The sequence below is a fragment of the Tachypleus tridentatus genome, chromosome 2 (assembly GCF_004210375.1).
Source record: "Tachypleus tridentatus isolate NWPU-2018 chromosome 2, ASM421037v1, whole genome shotgun sequence".
In the NCBI taxonomy this organism is placed as follows: Eukaryota; Metazoa; Arthropoda; class Merostomata; order Xiphosura; family Limulidae; genus Tachypleus; species Tachypleus tridentatus.
Window position 1 is genome coordinate 27526806 of NC_134826.1, and position 16720 is coordinate 27543525.

At 33.3% G+C, this 16720-nt stretch overlaps 2 protein-coding genes across 3 annotated transcripts in view; both read right to left on the reverse strand.

Moving 5' to 3' along the window:
• The window catches only part of LOC143239841 (uncharacterized), a 298954-nt gene that overhangs the window by 83826 nt on the left and 198408 nt on the right, over window positions 1–16720 (reverse strand). The window lies entirely within an intron of this gene.
• Window positions 5029–10416, reverse strand: LOC143239806 (U6 snRNA-associated Sm-like protein LSm6). Of its 2 annotated transcripts, none has more exons than XM_076481333.1 (3): window positions 10293–10416; window positions 6118–6227; window positions 5029–5185 (listed from the first exon to the last, which is right to left on the reverse strand). In XM_076481333.1, the coding sequence occupies exons 2-3, from the start codon at window positions 6206–6208 to the stop codon at window positions 5049–5051; spliced, it is 228 nt and encodes a 75-aa protein (XP_076337448.1). In that variant the 5' UTR covers window positions 6209–6227; window positions 10293–10416; the 3' UTR covers window positions 5029–5048. The 2 variants fall into 2 exon arrangements, with proteins under 2 accessions (XP_076337448.1, XP_076337457.1); XM_076481342.1 differs by having other exon boundaries at window positions 6118–6224; window positions 10293–10372.

Below are 16720 nucleotides of genomic sequence, written 5' to 3' on the forward strand. Positions count from 1 at the left end.
CTTTTGCATCATGCCTAAAAAGAAAGCAAACCAGAACCAGGAGTGTAATGATACATAGAACCATCAAAAAATTGCAACAATGACTGTTCCAATAACAATGGATGTAGGAACCCTCAACAATCAATGCTTTTAACAGTTTGTAAACTTGTTCCCCCATTCTTTTGTTTTCCATACTGGTTTTACAATCTCTACTCACCAGTAAGCCTAAAGCATGTATATCATATCTGCCATTAGCAGTGTAACTCACACAGTGCACCAAGCCTGTACAAGAGAATCAATGAATACTATAATTCTCAATTTACCAGGTGTATCACCAGAAGAACTAGCAGTCTTTTATTAAATGTGAAAAGAATGTTATGTAAAAAAAATCAGTTTTTAAATTAAAGTATTTGTGTGTAACAAACTTCATGATACAAATAAAATATTTATTTTCATTTGAAAATTTGAACATTTTATTTCAATAACCACTGGGATCTCTTAAATAACTATCAAGTTTTTTTTGTTTTTTTCATAACATTGTAGATTTCTCAATACAAACAACATACTTAATTCTAGGGTCATTAGAAACACCACCCAAGTGTATTACAAGAATGGTTGAGAAACATGAAATAAACTGATTAATAAAGTTCTTTCCTTTCTGTATTGCTATTTGTGTGTTTGTGTTTTCTCATAGCAAAGCCACATAGGGCTATCTGCTGAGTCCACTGAGGGGAATCGACAGCCCTGATTTTAGCATTGTAAATTGTAGACTTACTGCTGTATTGGCAGGAGACATGTATCTCCATGAAACTATAAGTTATTTATATTCATAGCTGACACTTATTTTTAATCTGCTCTATGGAGTACTGAAAAGACAGGAACAAAACACAACATGAACCATTACACTGTTTGTGACAACTGTAACATATGAAATGAAAAGCAGACAAAATATGTTGAATGTTTTTAGAAGAATAAAAGAGTCATGTGTTTAGCAGACAAAGTTATAATTATATAGAAAAACTGGGCTACAAAGTATAAATCTGTAATCAGCATACTGGTATTTTGTCAAACAGGTGATATTTTCATTACTGTGCATTACAATGTATAATAAAATCACATAATAATAATAAACAAGTTAAACTGACATTTCTTAAATTAATTCTGAACAAGTACAAATGTGTATTACATTATACAGTTTAATTTGTTGTCCAATAACAGTTATTCAATATCATTTTAATAGTATCACAATAATCAAAATCTGTCTCAAGAAGCATCTGGATAAATATTAACCAACATTAGATGATTCATTATCAGTCAGTCAACAGTTAGCTTTGTAATGTAGATGGATTTAGTTTGTAGATTGCATTATAAAACCATTTTTACATTAAAAATTACTGGTTTTTTTTTTAAATATATAAGTAAAAACAGCTCGTTTGGGTTGAGAAAATATTTTATGTAGAGGAGCGAACAACGTGAACCTGGCGATGACCAAAGAACGTCGAAGCGTTGTTCGCTCTTCTACGTAAAATATTTTCTCAACCCAAACAAGCCGTTCTTACATATATATTTCTCTACAAGTGGGTTTTATCTACATCACTGATTACTGGTTTTTTGTTTTTTATGATTGAAACATAGTAAAAAATAACTTTTATTTTATTTCCACACTAGACATTCTATAGAAAAAATAAACCTTATGACAGCTTCGTTTCCCAAATGTGTACTTACGATTTTACAACTGACTGTCATATTTAAAGTTGAATTTTGATATACAACATTTAAGATGGCCCTGTTAAAACAGACATTCATCAAACATTTTTGACATCACACTGGAGACTTCTCAACCTATTGAAGTTGTTAATTCCATACTGGAATAAATAAATAACTGAAAATGTTGCCATGCAACAAAAAAACACACAGGTAAGTACTAAGTGTAAAACTGCTGCATGACAAGTAAGCTCTCAATAAAAACAGTCCTAATTCTTTCCCTTATTAGATACTTAAAATAGACCAGTGACACCTAACTTTGTTATGCTTTGTGCTTTGCAATGGTGAGTAAAGCATTGGGCAAACTTGGTACATACTACATACCACACACACACACACACACACAGATGAGAAAGAAAGAGACTGTATTGATTTTGGGAAGTGTTTCATAAAGATTTGCTGGTGAAGATTGTGTAGGGGAGATAGGGTAAGGTCTGTTTGGACTCCTACTGCAGTAGCAGAACAGGTTACAGCAGCATAAGTTCTGGATGGAATAGGTAATAATAATTTTCGACCCTCTGTGTAAGTGAAATTGTTAACTGTCTTGAAATGTTTTACTTCTTTTTCTTCTACCCATTTAGGGTGTGAGGTAAAATAAGAAGGATGCGTACCATTATAGTTTACACAATGTGGTTCGAGTTAGCATTCGGTGGCATTGTGGTCTTTACCACCAGAACGGGCACAGGTCACGGAGCAATGGCAAGATTGTTTTGAATGACGAAATTGATGGCAATGAAAACATTGTACAGGATTTGAAATATAAGGTTGCACTTTACAATTCAGATATTCTGCTTTTATTATGGTGGGAGGACATGGTACTGTAAATGTTAGTATTAGAACATTTGTTGGTTCCAGAATTCCATCTTTTCGAGTGAAGATTTACTGCTGTGACACCTTGGCTGGTGAGACCTGCAAGAATCTCCGATTCGGGGACAGCTCTTAAATCTCTTTCAACTATGACTCCTCTGGAAGTATTCAAAGTGGAATGAGGAGTAACCTCAATGGGTATGTCCCCCAAGGCCTTTGATAACAGGAGGAGTTTGGAATGCTGTGATGAAGATGTTTCTACTAAGATGTCTCCCAAACGTTGCTTTTTACCAATTTAGGGGAGCCAGCAAGCCCTTCTAAGCCCTTATGAATAAAAAATGGGGACATCTGCCCTAGAGGTTTGCCACTTAAGGAATGCAAAATTAGAAATTGTGGGACAGATTCAAGTGGTGAGTTAGGTGTACAGGTTCATCAATGCATGGTTGTTTTCCAGTAATGAGTTTTCTCAATAGTTTCAAGTCAGGTTATTTTTTTTTGTTTTAGGAGTATCCATAATAAATAAAACATTTTGGGTGCCCACTGACCCCACCCACCATGGAGCCCTATAAGGGGACACACTACAGTGCCTTAAGGGCACTGCAGCAATGCCAGGGTTTCATGAGCACTATACTCGAACACCAGTGACAGACACAATGTCCGCAACACCCATTGTGGACATCCTATGCTGGTACTCAGTTGACTCTAGCCTAAATGGACAAGCCAATTGATCCTGGGGGAAGGGGCACCCCAAGACTGTCCATCTACAGGAATTCAAAACCAAAGTGGTGTGTTGGAGCTGGACCTCTTAACCACCAGGATTCTCTCCTCCCCTTCACGAATTACCATACACGGCAAACATGCAGGTGGATGTTTAGATCAAGAGAAGGTAAACTGTAATAGCAAAACCTTCTCTGGGAGGTTCCCCTCACCACATACAGGAATCATTGAGGGAGCACTGTGAGATGTCTGAGAATGAGAAGTACAGATGATGCTTTGTATCATAGTTATCCTTCTGTTGTAGCAACACTTTTTGAACTTAGTACAACAGATAAACCACACATACTGTGAGATGTTTCAGAATGAGAAGTACAACTGATGCTGTGTATCATAGTTATCCTTCTGTTGTAGCAACACTTTCTGAACTTAGTACAACAGATAAACCACACATACTGTGAGATGTTTCAAAATAAGAAGTACAGCTGATGCTGTGTATCATAATTATCCTTCTGTCGTAGCAACACTTTCTGAACTTGGTTCAACAGATAAACCAGACACTTAACAGTACTAATAGGACTTTAATTATAAGCCTCATGTTAGCTGTCTATTGTGAAATTCAGATGTTAAATTGTGGACTTCTGCAGGAAAACCTGGTGTTCAATCAAGTGAGAACATTAGTCGAGTCTATTTTAGCTGGATAAGGAAAGATAATGAAAATTACAGGAAAACGGGAAACACATTGAAGCAGAATGATAGATATATGAAAGGTAACCATTCAGAAGTAAAGCACATGATGCATAAACACATATCCAGACTTTATCAGAACACCAACCAATAAAATTACACAACCTCACATAAACACTGTATATCATCTTGGATTCATATTTAACTTTATTTTTTTATGAAGATATAGAAGATACAGCTATTACTGATTATGGATATTTTTACAAAACCATAAACTCACCAAAATTTCAAATGATACTTGGAAAGACCCCAATATTGAAGTGATACCCATAATGAATATAAATGGTACAAAATGAATGGCCTGGTTTTAAAAAACATACTGAAAGGCACGTACAAGCTCAACAATTGAATACTTATATAAAAGAGCTATTAAACTGTGTGGTATTTATAATCATTTTCCTAATGTGTCAAACAGATTTATGCATCTTGTGTAAGAAGCATTGATTGTGAAAGGGCCTCTTCTGTACAAAACAAGCTCAGGACAAAATTCAGATGCACTAGGAATGTTGAAAAGATATGCTATTTAATGAGAATTGTAATGTTAGTTCTAGAAATTTCATTCTATAATCCTGGTCCTGCAATTGAAATGTGGGACAGCACTAAGAATAGAAGAAGGGTGAGGCTTAATAAACCAAACATACAGAAAATTAGGAAAGTTAGAAATAAACAAATGTGCAAATTGTGTGAGACCAAATATAGAATAAGATAACAGCGAGCCATTCAAACTTGTATAATAATATAATTGGTTCAATATCTACATAAACTAACATACACACATTTGTTTGTGATACTGAACTACTAACCGTCTTCGGTAAATACTGATAGAAGCAAAATTTGATCAATACCATAGTGATCATGGCAAACATTACGGGCAGTACTGCACTGTTTAGCAGCAGTTATTTTTAAAATAGTGTCCATTCCTATTTGGGCTCCCTTCTACTGAAGGTGTTTTAAGCTTCTTGTTAGCATTTGTTCAATACAACCATTTTAATTTTCATTATATCATCACAAATTTCACAGTAACTAGTCTTTATTACTCAGGATAAAGTAACCATTTTACCATTGTTTCCTCGAATGAAAGCATCCCCATATTTATTTTTTAGCTGACCGTTTACATATTCCTCAGTTTGCTCAAGCGCAATGTTCATATATCCATCTAAACACGCCAGCACACCTGTCAAAAAAAAAATAAAGATACAACATGAAAACAAACACATACAGAGTACATTATCCAAAAATTAAAATCTTATAAAGATAAACATGATTACTGCTTTAAACTATATGTTAACCAGTAAAAATGAAACCTAAATGAAACATTACAAATTTAATGAACAAAAAATTGAACTTTTTTCTTTTAGGCTGAAACTTAAAGGAAAATTAAAGAACAAAAAACCTCGAAACATTTCTTCAGTTACCACTGCTCCTGCTGGTAATTCTCTCATTGCTGTTAGAAGTTTGGAAAAGTGAATTCAAATAATACAAACAAATTTAACTCAACTCATAAAATAGACTTTCTGGCAATGAAGTGGAAAAAATATTACCCTATCTTTAAGTTAAGAAATTCCAGTAAAACTCTACCATTTTAAAATACAGAAAGTAAATCACTATCCACTTTCATAGATAACCAAATAAGCGAAAGCCTGAGGAAAGAAACTCTGATTCCCTCACATGTGTATTTAATCTTTTCTGAAAAATATTAAATAAATTAAACAACAAATAGCTCTGAACATTTGAATTAACCAAGAAACTGTAAAAATATGTGAGTAGTAAAAGATAGTGTCAATCTAACTTTATCTTCTACTACCAAAACAACTGAATCAAAGTATCAGCCCATTTTGAGACTTAACAGCTTCTCAGAAAAGGTTTTTTTTATATACAAAAATTGATTATAAATTATAATTTTTACCAAATTACCTGATCAGTCTATATTTAAAGTTTTTCTTAATATTAAAATTACATTAACACAAATAAAGCAAATAAGAAAAATAGCTAAACAGCTTTCCAAAAATCACAAATTTATTCAAGTTACTTTTATGAATGAATTAAAGACTATTACACATGCAAGTTGTTTATGAAGAGCAAATATATATCTATATCAATATTTACCTCGATAATCAACACCAGAGTTCAGTTTAACAACAACTGGTCTTCCAATAATTTGCTTAAGAAACTCACTTGGTGTTTGTTTTCTACTCATATTTGTACTTTTCACTTTTCTTGCAACATATGTAAGAAAACATGAAGATTAATTAATACATGATTTTTTTTTACTTTAAATTATTAAATAAATTTATTTTCACAATGCTCATGATTGCTAAACTGTAAAGATTCATGAAATGTTTCTAACCTCTAATGAATATTTCTATTCAGTTGAAAGTGCATGTATAAAAACAACAAAATGTGGTACAAGTTCCTTCGTAATGTAAAATATTTAAAACAAGCAGCTTGCCAAATAGAAAGTCAATTATTATACCAAATAAATACTTCCAGATTAATGAGGGTATGGCATATGTTGTGTAGGTAGACACAAATCTTAAAAGTCCAAAACTCTCCTCCAATTTTCAAGAGTCAACAAAAAAACAGTCGGACATCCTTATCCTACTTTACAGTATAAAAAAGAAATACTGCATGTCATTGGTGCAATTATTTGATTGGACTATTAATGCAGCTGGAGTCTACAACAATCCAGTTAAGGCTTCAGCCAATAACTAATTATTTCTAAGCTAATACAATAATACAGACAAAAATAAAACATTATCATAGTAAGTTTATGCTTTTGTTACAGATATTCTGAAAATGTGTCTACTTAAAGATTTGTTTTCATCAAAATTACTTAGAACACATTCACTTTCATAGCATAGACTTGACAGAGAATAAATTTCTAATTGTTTAATGTTTTTTTTTACTTTATTAATGCCTAAAATAAGTGAAAATGTAGTTTTCCTTAATGACTAAAAAAAGAAAAAATGGAAATAGGCTCCTCTTTACCAACTTTTTATTCTAACCAGAATTATAAATAAATGTAGTCGCTTATTTTTATTTCCAAATGTTTAAAATGTTTGTTATTATCTGTTTTTATTCTCACATTAATTAAATCACTAGAAATAAAAATATAAGGTTTGAAATTGTTGGATTATACTCTGATTAAGGTAATCATTCACAGAGTAATGTTGCTTTAACTTCTGACTTATTCAAGTTCTTTAGACCTAAATTATCAACACCGATTAATTCAAAATACTGAAAATTTGGTTACAGTGTTATACAGTTAACTTTGGAAACTTTGCTGTTATCTAGAATTACATTTATTTAAATCAAAATAAGGATTTGTAGTTTGAGTAAATAATGTCTAAGTATCTCCAGCCTTGTGGGTTTGTTTTATGTTTGTTGTTTTTTTTACGATTCCTATTTGTATGTTTTTAAAACTCCAATATTTTTTATTTATTTTCTTATCAATATGCTGTAGTTCTCCATCAATAGAAGGATGATACAATCTCCACATATAATAATCCCTGTGAGCTATAGCAAATGATCATAGGTTCAATTTTGATGAGGTAACAGCACAGGAGGAGGAAGGGTGAAAGGTGGTGAACAGAGATCAGTATCTATCTGAAGTATTGGGTTGAGGAATAATTCGTGAGCGTTTTTTCAAGTTAAAAAATATATTCATAAATGAAACGCTTTCGCAAAATATTTCATGTCATTGGTAGATAATTTTTTGCTCTAATAGATGGTGTGTTTGATTTTCACATGTCTTTAATTTTTGCTTTCATTTTCAGCTCATTAAATGGAATGTCAAGTGGACAAAATCGAGCATTTTGACACCATCTGCTTTTAGCATTTAATTTCTTGCAATTTCGTTTACAACAATGCATACTATATACCTAGGTATTACATGAAATAAAGTATCATAATAAATGTTTTGGGTGTAATGTGTTCATGCATTGAAGTATTGTATAGTCTTGCATGTAATGCTTGAATGAAATTATTTAAAAATGCTCACGAATTATTCCTCAACCTAATACATTTTTTATGTAAGGATTATATTAACTTCAAAAATGCTACATAACTTTTTTACTACTAAAAGTTAGAATCCTTCACTGAAGATGGTGGAGTGGGCCAGTGCAGGTTAATTACAAATACAAGTTTCTTTCTTAAATACTAACAAAAAAAGAAAGCCAATGGTGTGAGATTTCCATGCAACCAGAGGTCATCTAGGAAGAAGCACCCTGTACGAGACCATTTATTTCTAAAATAAGGAATACTCTTCACTCAATAGGTTTTCTCATGTTACATTACCATGATATCACAGCAAATGATAGAGGAGAAATCTAGTGTTGACTTTTATGTGTAGTGTGACTAGGACTTTTAAGGCCATTTTGTTTTAGTCAAATACTTACCACAAATGCAAATTCTAACAGGTAACTTGAGGAAGGAGCCTCATCTACATCCTGAAGCAAACCAAAGTGCCATCCAGCTGGACATACCCATCAGTAATCACTTGGGAGCTACTGTTATATACTTCTAGGGGAATATCTCATTCTACATAACCAAGTGATGGATAGGCCCAACCAGACTCTTACCTGGAGGAAGTCACCACTCACAGAGGAAACTAAATATAAACTTTACCAGCAACTTGACTGAGAAGAAAGTTTTGTTACTAGTTTAAATGGAAAGTTTTTTTGGTTTTTTTTTTTATAAAGCTTACTACTTTGATTGGACCAGTAGAAGCATAATGTACACTTCACAAGATATGCATCATGCCCTAAAATCTCTTCCAAAACTGATACATAGGCAACTTAAATTATTAATCAATGAAGAGCTATGACTTTATAAGTGATCTGAGCTAATCACCTATAAACAGCAGCATAGTGACAATTGAGTTTTTTACTGAATGAATAATCTACTTGAGGTTTGCTTCAACCCACTATTGTAATATCACAAGAATCTAAATAATAGTTGTATATTTTGTATCATATCCAATAACTTAGAAAGTCAATATCTTTCCACAGACAAGAAAACCAAAACTGTTTGTAGACCCCAATATTTCAAGAATGGATGGCATAAGACGATCACAAAGGCTTAGTTACATAAGCTCTCTTTTCATATTATTCTCACCAACTTAAAAGTACTATAATTTATTTAATATGTGTAGTAAGAGAGAGAAAGATCAAAGTAGCATGTATGTGATTCACTGAGGAGTTTCTTTCACGAGCATGAAATTATTTTTCCCCAACTATAAAATCCCTCCCTATGCACATTTGATAGAATACCTTATCTATACAAATACTAAAACTAATAAAAGACTTATATTCCTCCTAAAAATAAGATTCTAAGTGAAGCACAGCTAGTGATTTATGTAGACATAATTATCTCCTTTTGACCTGAAAACAATGTCTAAGAACATGTCCTAAAACTTTACAACAGGGTTACTCTTCATAAAAAGTTCTAACAACAAAGTACTTACTTAATTATTGTCAGTGGCTTAATTAATAACTGACTTATCAACCATTAATAGTCATAAATTATATCACAATATTTTACTTCACACAAACTATAGTACTTAAAATGTAATAGGATACTATTAAACATGCAATCAAAAATATAACTCAAGCACTTCATGGATGAACATAGGACAACCAGACATCTAAAAGAAATGGCAAAGTAGGACATTGAAACACCACTTGTTTATTATATAACAAAACAATAATTACAGTAAATTTCTCTATTATATAAACTGCACAGATCTAGGCCTATTTTAAACCTACTCCATTATTTGAACTGCATGTCTAGGATTATTATATTATACAAACCGCCATATTAACCGGACAACCAGCCATCATAAGTTTAACAGTTTGACTTTATTAGGTGTCTAAATCATGTAAATATCCTACTTCGTCACTTTAGGTGTATAGTCGTCCGGTTACTCTCGTAGCTGTGTCTGACCTTTCCAAATATTCTATTTAACATTTTAACTCTTACGAACTCTTGTTCTTGAAGTTGCACAGTCTTCATATTCATAATTAAATCAAACTAAAATTAAGCATGAAAAACATGTCCCAATCTTCAAGTTAAAACATGTAGCTTCGAAAGTTGAAAACAAAAAGTCATTCATCCCAGAAATCATCCAACTCTTCTATTAGTTCTTCTCTCTGTTATTATAGAGATCATCATTAATAGCTTGTAATATTTCTAGTTATTCTACCTTTTACTAAAGTTTTAGTGTAACTTCGAATTTTAAGTCAATCTCTTTTAAAATAGTAACAACAATTTGTTATACTTACACTGTGCCGACTTTTTGAACAACCGGACATTAAAATAAAAGCGCCACCTTTACGCAGTATTGAATTTCAAAATAATATTACTGTCAAATTATATTTAAGAAAATTGAAAAGTTTGTAGCCAGATGGCAAAACGGTTTGGTTTGTTTTGGAATTTCGCACAAAGCTACTCGAGGGCTATCTGTGCTAGCCGTCCCTAATTTAGCAGTGTAAGACAAGAGGGAAGGCAGCTAGTCATCACCACCCACGGCCAACTCTTGGGCTACTTTTTTACCAACGAAAAGTGGGATTGACTGTCACATTATAACGCCCCCACGGCTGGGAGGGCGAGCATGTTTTGGCGCGACTCGGGCGCGAACCCGCGACCCTCAGATTACGAAGTGCACGCCTTAACGCGCTAGGCCATGCCAGGCCAATGGCAAAACGAATACTGACAGCTTGAATATTTTAAAATCATTTTGGACAGTTATATAGCTTCAAATTATTAGATAAAAGTATTTATGTGTCTTTTTCTTATTTTTCATTAATTGTGTGAATTTGATGGGCTTACAGTAAATTATTTGTTGGTGTCTTTCTCTTTCACCGTTAATTCATAATCATAGGGAACATCTACGTTTATTTGATGTCAAGCCCCCGTCACACCAAACATGCTCGCCCTCTTAGCCGTGGAGACGTTATAATATTACGGTCAATCCCACTATTCATTGGTAAAAGAGTAGCCCAAGAGTTGGCGGTGGGTGGTGATGACTAGCTGCCTTTCCTCTAGTCTTACGCTGCTAAAGTAGTAACGGCTAGCGCAGACAGCCCTCGTGTAGCTTTGCGCGAAACTCGAAACAAACAAACAATCTGATATCTCTAGGTATGGATTTTAGGAAGACCAAAAAGAAACAGCAATACCTCGACGACCTCCTTGTGGTGTGATTTTCATTAATAATGTTGCCTTGTTTCAAGCGCCTTAACCTCTTGCCCATGCCTGGCCAGATATCAGTATAATGAAATAAAGTTTATGTTATAAAAAATATACAACGATCCCACCCCATCAGGAAACATTAAAAAAATAAAGGTAACAATTGCCCAACCTTTTACATAGATGAAATAGGACGCAACTTAAAAATCGGTATTAAAGAACACCAAAACATTCTTCCCAAGTCCATGAATAATAACAAATTTGTTTTGCTGAACAGAATACTAAAACATGCACATATTGACAAAAGTAAAATCAAAGAAACCTTATTAATAAAATCAAACAATCTCACTGTTTATAAATACCCAGCCACACCTCTGTATGTATTTTATTGTTATTTTTAGGTGTGTTTTATAGCAAAACCACATCAGAGGATCGAGCCTTTGATTTTAGCGTTGTAAATCCGAAGACTTTCCGCTGTCTCATCAGTGGACCTTGACTGTTATTTTCCCAGAGATTCATAATCAGATATTTGATCTTTTCCTTAACTTTTTTACATTCAATAAGTCTTTTCACAAAGAAGTATTTTCGATCTTTCTATTATTTGTGATACTTAGGATTAATCTTTTAGCCTTAATACAACATTTGATTATCACAGATATATTTTGATTTTAAAAGTACTGTTAGCCTCTGTTTTTGAGCTATTGTCAATATTGTTTTTAGAATTTGTATGTGAGATAACCCATGTGTACGAAATTAGCAATATTTTGTTACGAATCTGAGACCCAGCATGGCCAGGTGGGTTAAGGCGTTCGACTCGTAATCCGAGGGTCGCGGCATCGAATCCCGGTCGCATCAAACATGCCCGCCTTTTCAGTCGTAGAGGCGTTGTAATTGTGACGGTCAATCCCACTATTCGTTGGTAAAAGAGTCGCCCAAGAGTTGGCGGTGCATGGTGATGACTAGCTGCCTTCCCTCTAGTCTTACGTTGTTAAAGTAGGGACAGCTAGCGCAGATAGTTCTCGTGTAGTTTGCGCGAAATTCCAAAAGAAAACAAATAGGAGTCCGAACTTCCAAAGAAAATACATAAGCAATTAAATATATAACATTTTCTGTTATGCACTTTACAAGCTTTGATGGAAAATGTAATTTTCTTTTATATTCTGTTTTTATGTTGGCTTTTGTTAAGTAGAAGTTTGCTAAAGCTGTATTTAGGAAGCGCAATACATGTAATGCATTGAATATACTTTTCAAGCTTTGATGATAGGTGACATATCTGTTTAGCGTGCAGCTACGTTAGTCGTTTATATGTCCAAACAGCTAAAACTGGATGTTATATAATCCACAAATGAACTGTTTGGTAATATGTGGCCAGTTGCACCAAGGAATAGTGGCATTGAATTTTTTTAACTCATGTTCTAAGTTACATTTACATATAAATCTTCTTTCTACTGAGAAATGTATACTGTAACGTGATACTATTTGGTAATGTTTTGGTAATTAATGCGTTTGTAAGTGCGTAAGTATTATTAGTTTAGATATGGTATTTGAAATATTCGACTTGAAAGGCACACGTGGAGAACTTAATCACCAGATCAGAGACTGAAAGTGAAGAGTGTATTCAGTGACATACATCACGACTTGAATTTTCGAACCATGACAAACTAACGACAAAGTTATATCTCACTGAAAAGCTGCTTAGAGAAAGAACACAAATTACATATTTGGTGCTAACTGGTACACAAGTTTTTTATATTTTTTGAAACTAATAAGTATTGATATTTGTATATATTATTCTACTTGTCAATTTGGAATGATAGTCCAGCAGTTAATTCCTGGAAAGGTGTTACTTTAATCTTTATTTTAATAACTTCTTTATAAAAGTCTACGGACTTACAATGCTAAAATCAGCGTTTCAGTACCTCTCGGTAAACTCAATAGATAGCCCAATGTGGCTTTAATATAAGAAAACCCATGCACACACTTTCATAAAATTTTTAATGATGTAAATTTTGTACCTACCATTTTACTCTATTCAGTATCGCTTTATGAATATGAAATATGTATATTCTGAAATGTTCAATAATTAAATATTTCTTACTGTAGCCATACTTTTCATTGATGTTCGTTGGTATGGCCATTTTCTACTCTTCATCATTACACAATAGGTCAACCTCGGTGTTGAAACCCAAATTTTAGCATTTTAAGCTGTGAGATTTACTGCTGAGCCACTAGCGGGAGAAAGGCTGTATTCTCAGTTTCTTGTGTCACTCGTTTAAAGGTTTTCGTCTTAACCGGCAATTCCTCTTCGTGTCCTTCCTCACGTCGAAGCATTGTAAATTAAGTATGAATCCTATTTGTACTTTTCAACTTTTGAGTTGCACCTGCACATGATTCATTAGTGAGGTCGCATTAACCGAGAAGCAGTTACTCCAGGGCCCCAACTATGAGGGACTCTACTGACGATCAGTTTAAATCTTGATATTTTATCTGTTATTTGTTTTATTCTTAATCAATACAGAATAGATCAATTTGACCAACTTCGTAACAACCATAAAAATACAAAATAAATCAAACTACTATTTTTTCTTTTTAGAATTACTTTAAACAGTAACAGAAAAGAACATTTTTTTACACTAAATAGTTTAAAACTTCATATACAACAGTTTATACTTGAATTATATAGTGTTTCATTACCTTTTAGACCGTGTTTTTTAAAATTCCTGCCATAAAAAAGCATCACAATATGCAGTAACATGAAGCAAAAGTTACACTAACCAAATTACATGAAGAACGTGGTGCTCGTTGGCTGTTAGTCCTAGCGAGTATACTTTGTGGAATAATTTTATTAGTCGTATAAAAATATATATTAAAACGTAAAACACTGGAACTTTTCAAATAGATAAGGCTAAATAAGGTAATATGAACACAAACCAGCAGCTGAGAAACTGATCTCTCTGTGAAACATTTTCTGGCTCACTAATCACGTGACTTGAGCAGTTAGAAATACGACTTTATCTCCTTCCATGTTCTCGTGGAAAAAATTTCTCTTCAGCTAAATTGTCAATGAGCTAAAATATTACGTGGTATAAAACATATGCCAATCAATCAATTGAAGTATATGCTATTTAGCGGTTATAAATTAAATGGGAGCTAGCCTTAAAAAATCCATTAACAAAACTGTAATTTTCAGCAAAATAGAGCTAAGCGTGGGTCAAAAAATCATATGTATTCATTTGACCATTTCAATGATTATTTATCCGTTCATTTTAACTATTAAAATGCTTTGTACATAAGAAAGCCTTAAGTTACAAAAGATAATAAAACTTCAACAAAAAAGCAAGTACCATTTGTCAAAACGTAAGGTATAAATAGCTTTATTTCATAATATATTCCCTAAATATATTTGCACTGCTTAAACTGTTTAATTGGCAGACCTATTCAATAAATGAAAACATAAAATAATTAATATATCATGGGGTATGATATGGCCATTAATGTTTTCATTATACCTAAACTGAATGAAAATTACATTGTTAACTTTAATTTTATGTAGAAAATAGAGCTGAAGGAAACGAGGGAATGATACATTATTTTAATTTGGCGTGTTTTTTAAAGGGAATTGTTAAATTACTCGCATTCACGAACACGTGCAATACACGTGCATTTTTCGTGTGTTACGAAATCATAGAATAATTTTTGAAAATAATTTTTATCTTTTAATTGTGTCAACGATCGGAGTTCTGAAACATGAAAATGAAGTACGGAAGTGATTTTCAACAAAGGAAAACCACAAAAAAAGAGAAACTAGAAAAAAGAAAAATTTGCTTTAGAAACAGTTTCTAAACTATCCAAGTTTTCTCAGTTTGTAACGAAACAGAGGAGCAGAACAACCCAACCAACCTTTTCAAGGACAAACATTTACCCTGTGTGATTCTCAACCCATTGTAGCAATTACGGAAACTACCAGAAGCTCAGTTTCATCCCCTTATGATTCGCAACAGGTGGGAGTATGTCAGATTGAAAATCTCATTACAATTCTGGCGAGTAATATGACCTATCATATAATCCAGTAGACAGGAAAAGTACAATAGAAGTTAGGACCAGCAAAAAATATGATTGCAGAACAAAATATAAGAGAGTAAGATTTTTCAGCGTCAAAGAGAGTTATGCATCCAACGGATATTCATATATATTATTCATTGAACTGGTTTTAATATTAAACTAAAAAAACAACGAAACAAAAAAAAGAGATTGGTTCATCCATTTTTCCTTTGCTGGAAAATGCTTTTTCATTTCTTTTTAAATATTCATTATAAGGCCATCACGGCTGCAAGGGCGAGCATGTTTGGTGCAACGGTCAATCCCACTATTCTTTGGTAAACGAGTAGCCCAAGAGTTGACGGTGTATGGTGATGGCTAACTGCATTCCCTCTAGTCTTACACTGCTAAATTAGGGACAGCTAGTGCTTCTTGATAGCCCTCTTGTAGCTATTGGTCGCTTGGCTATAGAACTATAGAAAACCATGAAACAAGTGAAGCCCACATTTATTCTGTGCACTGCTGAATGGAACAAAGTAATAGCGTAGAATATTTTGTTTCAAACGTAAAGAAAGATTTTGAAGATGAAATACAATATTGGCAGAGGTTTTTGTTTCTGAAGTACTTGTATGGAAGAGGATTAGTATTTAAATAGAAAATTGAAGACTTCAACAAAGGCAACGTTTTATCTGAATCAAAATTTCCAGCTAAATCGATCCATTCTTGGCCAAACACTTTAAAATGTGTGGAAGTAAAGGCAGGAAGTTACCTCGTATTTATCCTTCACAGTTTGTGAAGAAATTATTATTTTGATGTCTAATAAAATTTATAAGACAATTGCTGATGACATTCGCGATGATAAATACTTTTTAACTGTTTACGTACTCAGATCAGTCAGCTATAATATTGCAATACGGTGATACATAGGAGCGTTTTGTCAGTTATAATTCTTCAAGTGAACATAAGGGAAAATTAATGGCTCAATTTATGGTAGAAAAATTCAGTAAGAGAAGAATCGGCGTGTTACGGATTTCTCGCAAAGCTGCACGCTCGCTGTCTCTAATTTGGCAGTGTAAGACTAGAAGGAAAGTAAACAGTCATCACTATTCATCACCAACCATTGGGCTATTATTTTACCAATGAATAGCGGGATTGACCGCACCTGTTTAATACTCCTACGGCTGAAAGGGCGACCATATTTGGAGTGGCGGAGAAACTAACCCACGACCCTCAGATTGCGAGTAGCGCTCGAATCACGTGGCCATGCCGGGCCAAACATTAAATGTTTAGTATATTTTAATGAATTCAAGACTATTGAACTTGGAAAAAAAATTTAATCACGAATCTTGCCACCTAGCCATACCGAGCCTGAAGATGTTCAGCCAGATTAGTTTCAACAAAAATTCTGTATGAAAACTACGACAGAATTTATACCAACCTTGAAGATGTATCTAAGGATATTATTGTGAGGTAAACACTAAGAAAT

Bases quoted from the DNA above. Each gene is read 5' to 3' on its own strand.
- LOC143239806 (XM_076481333.1), bottom strand. From the start codon at position 6,208: ATGAGTAGAAAACAAACACCAAGTGAGTTTCTTAAGCAAATTATTGGA. The intron at 5,186-6,117 runs GTAAATATTGAT...TTTTTTTGACAG, and splicing joins CTCTGGTGTTGATTATCGAG to GTGTGCTGGCGTGTTTAGAT.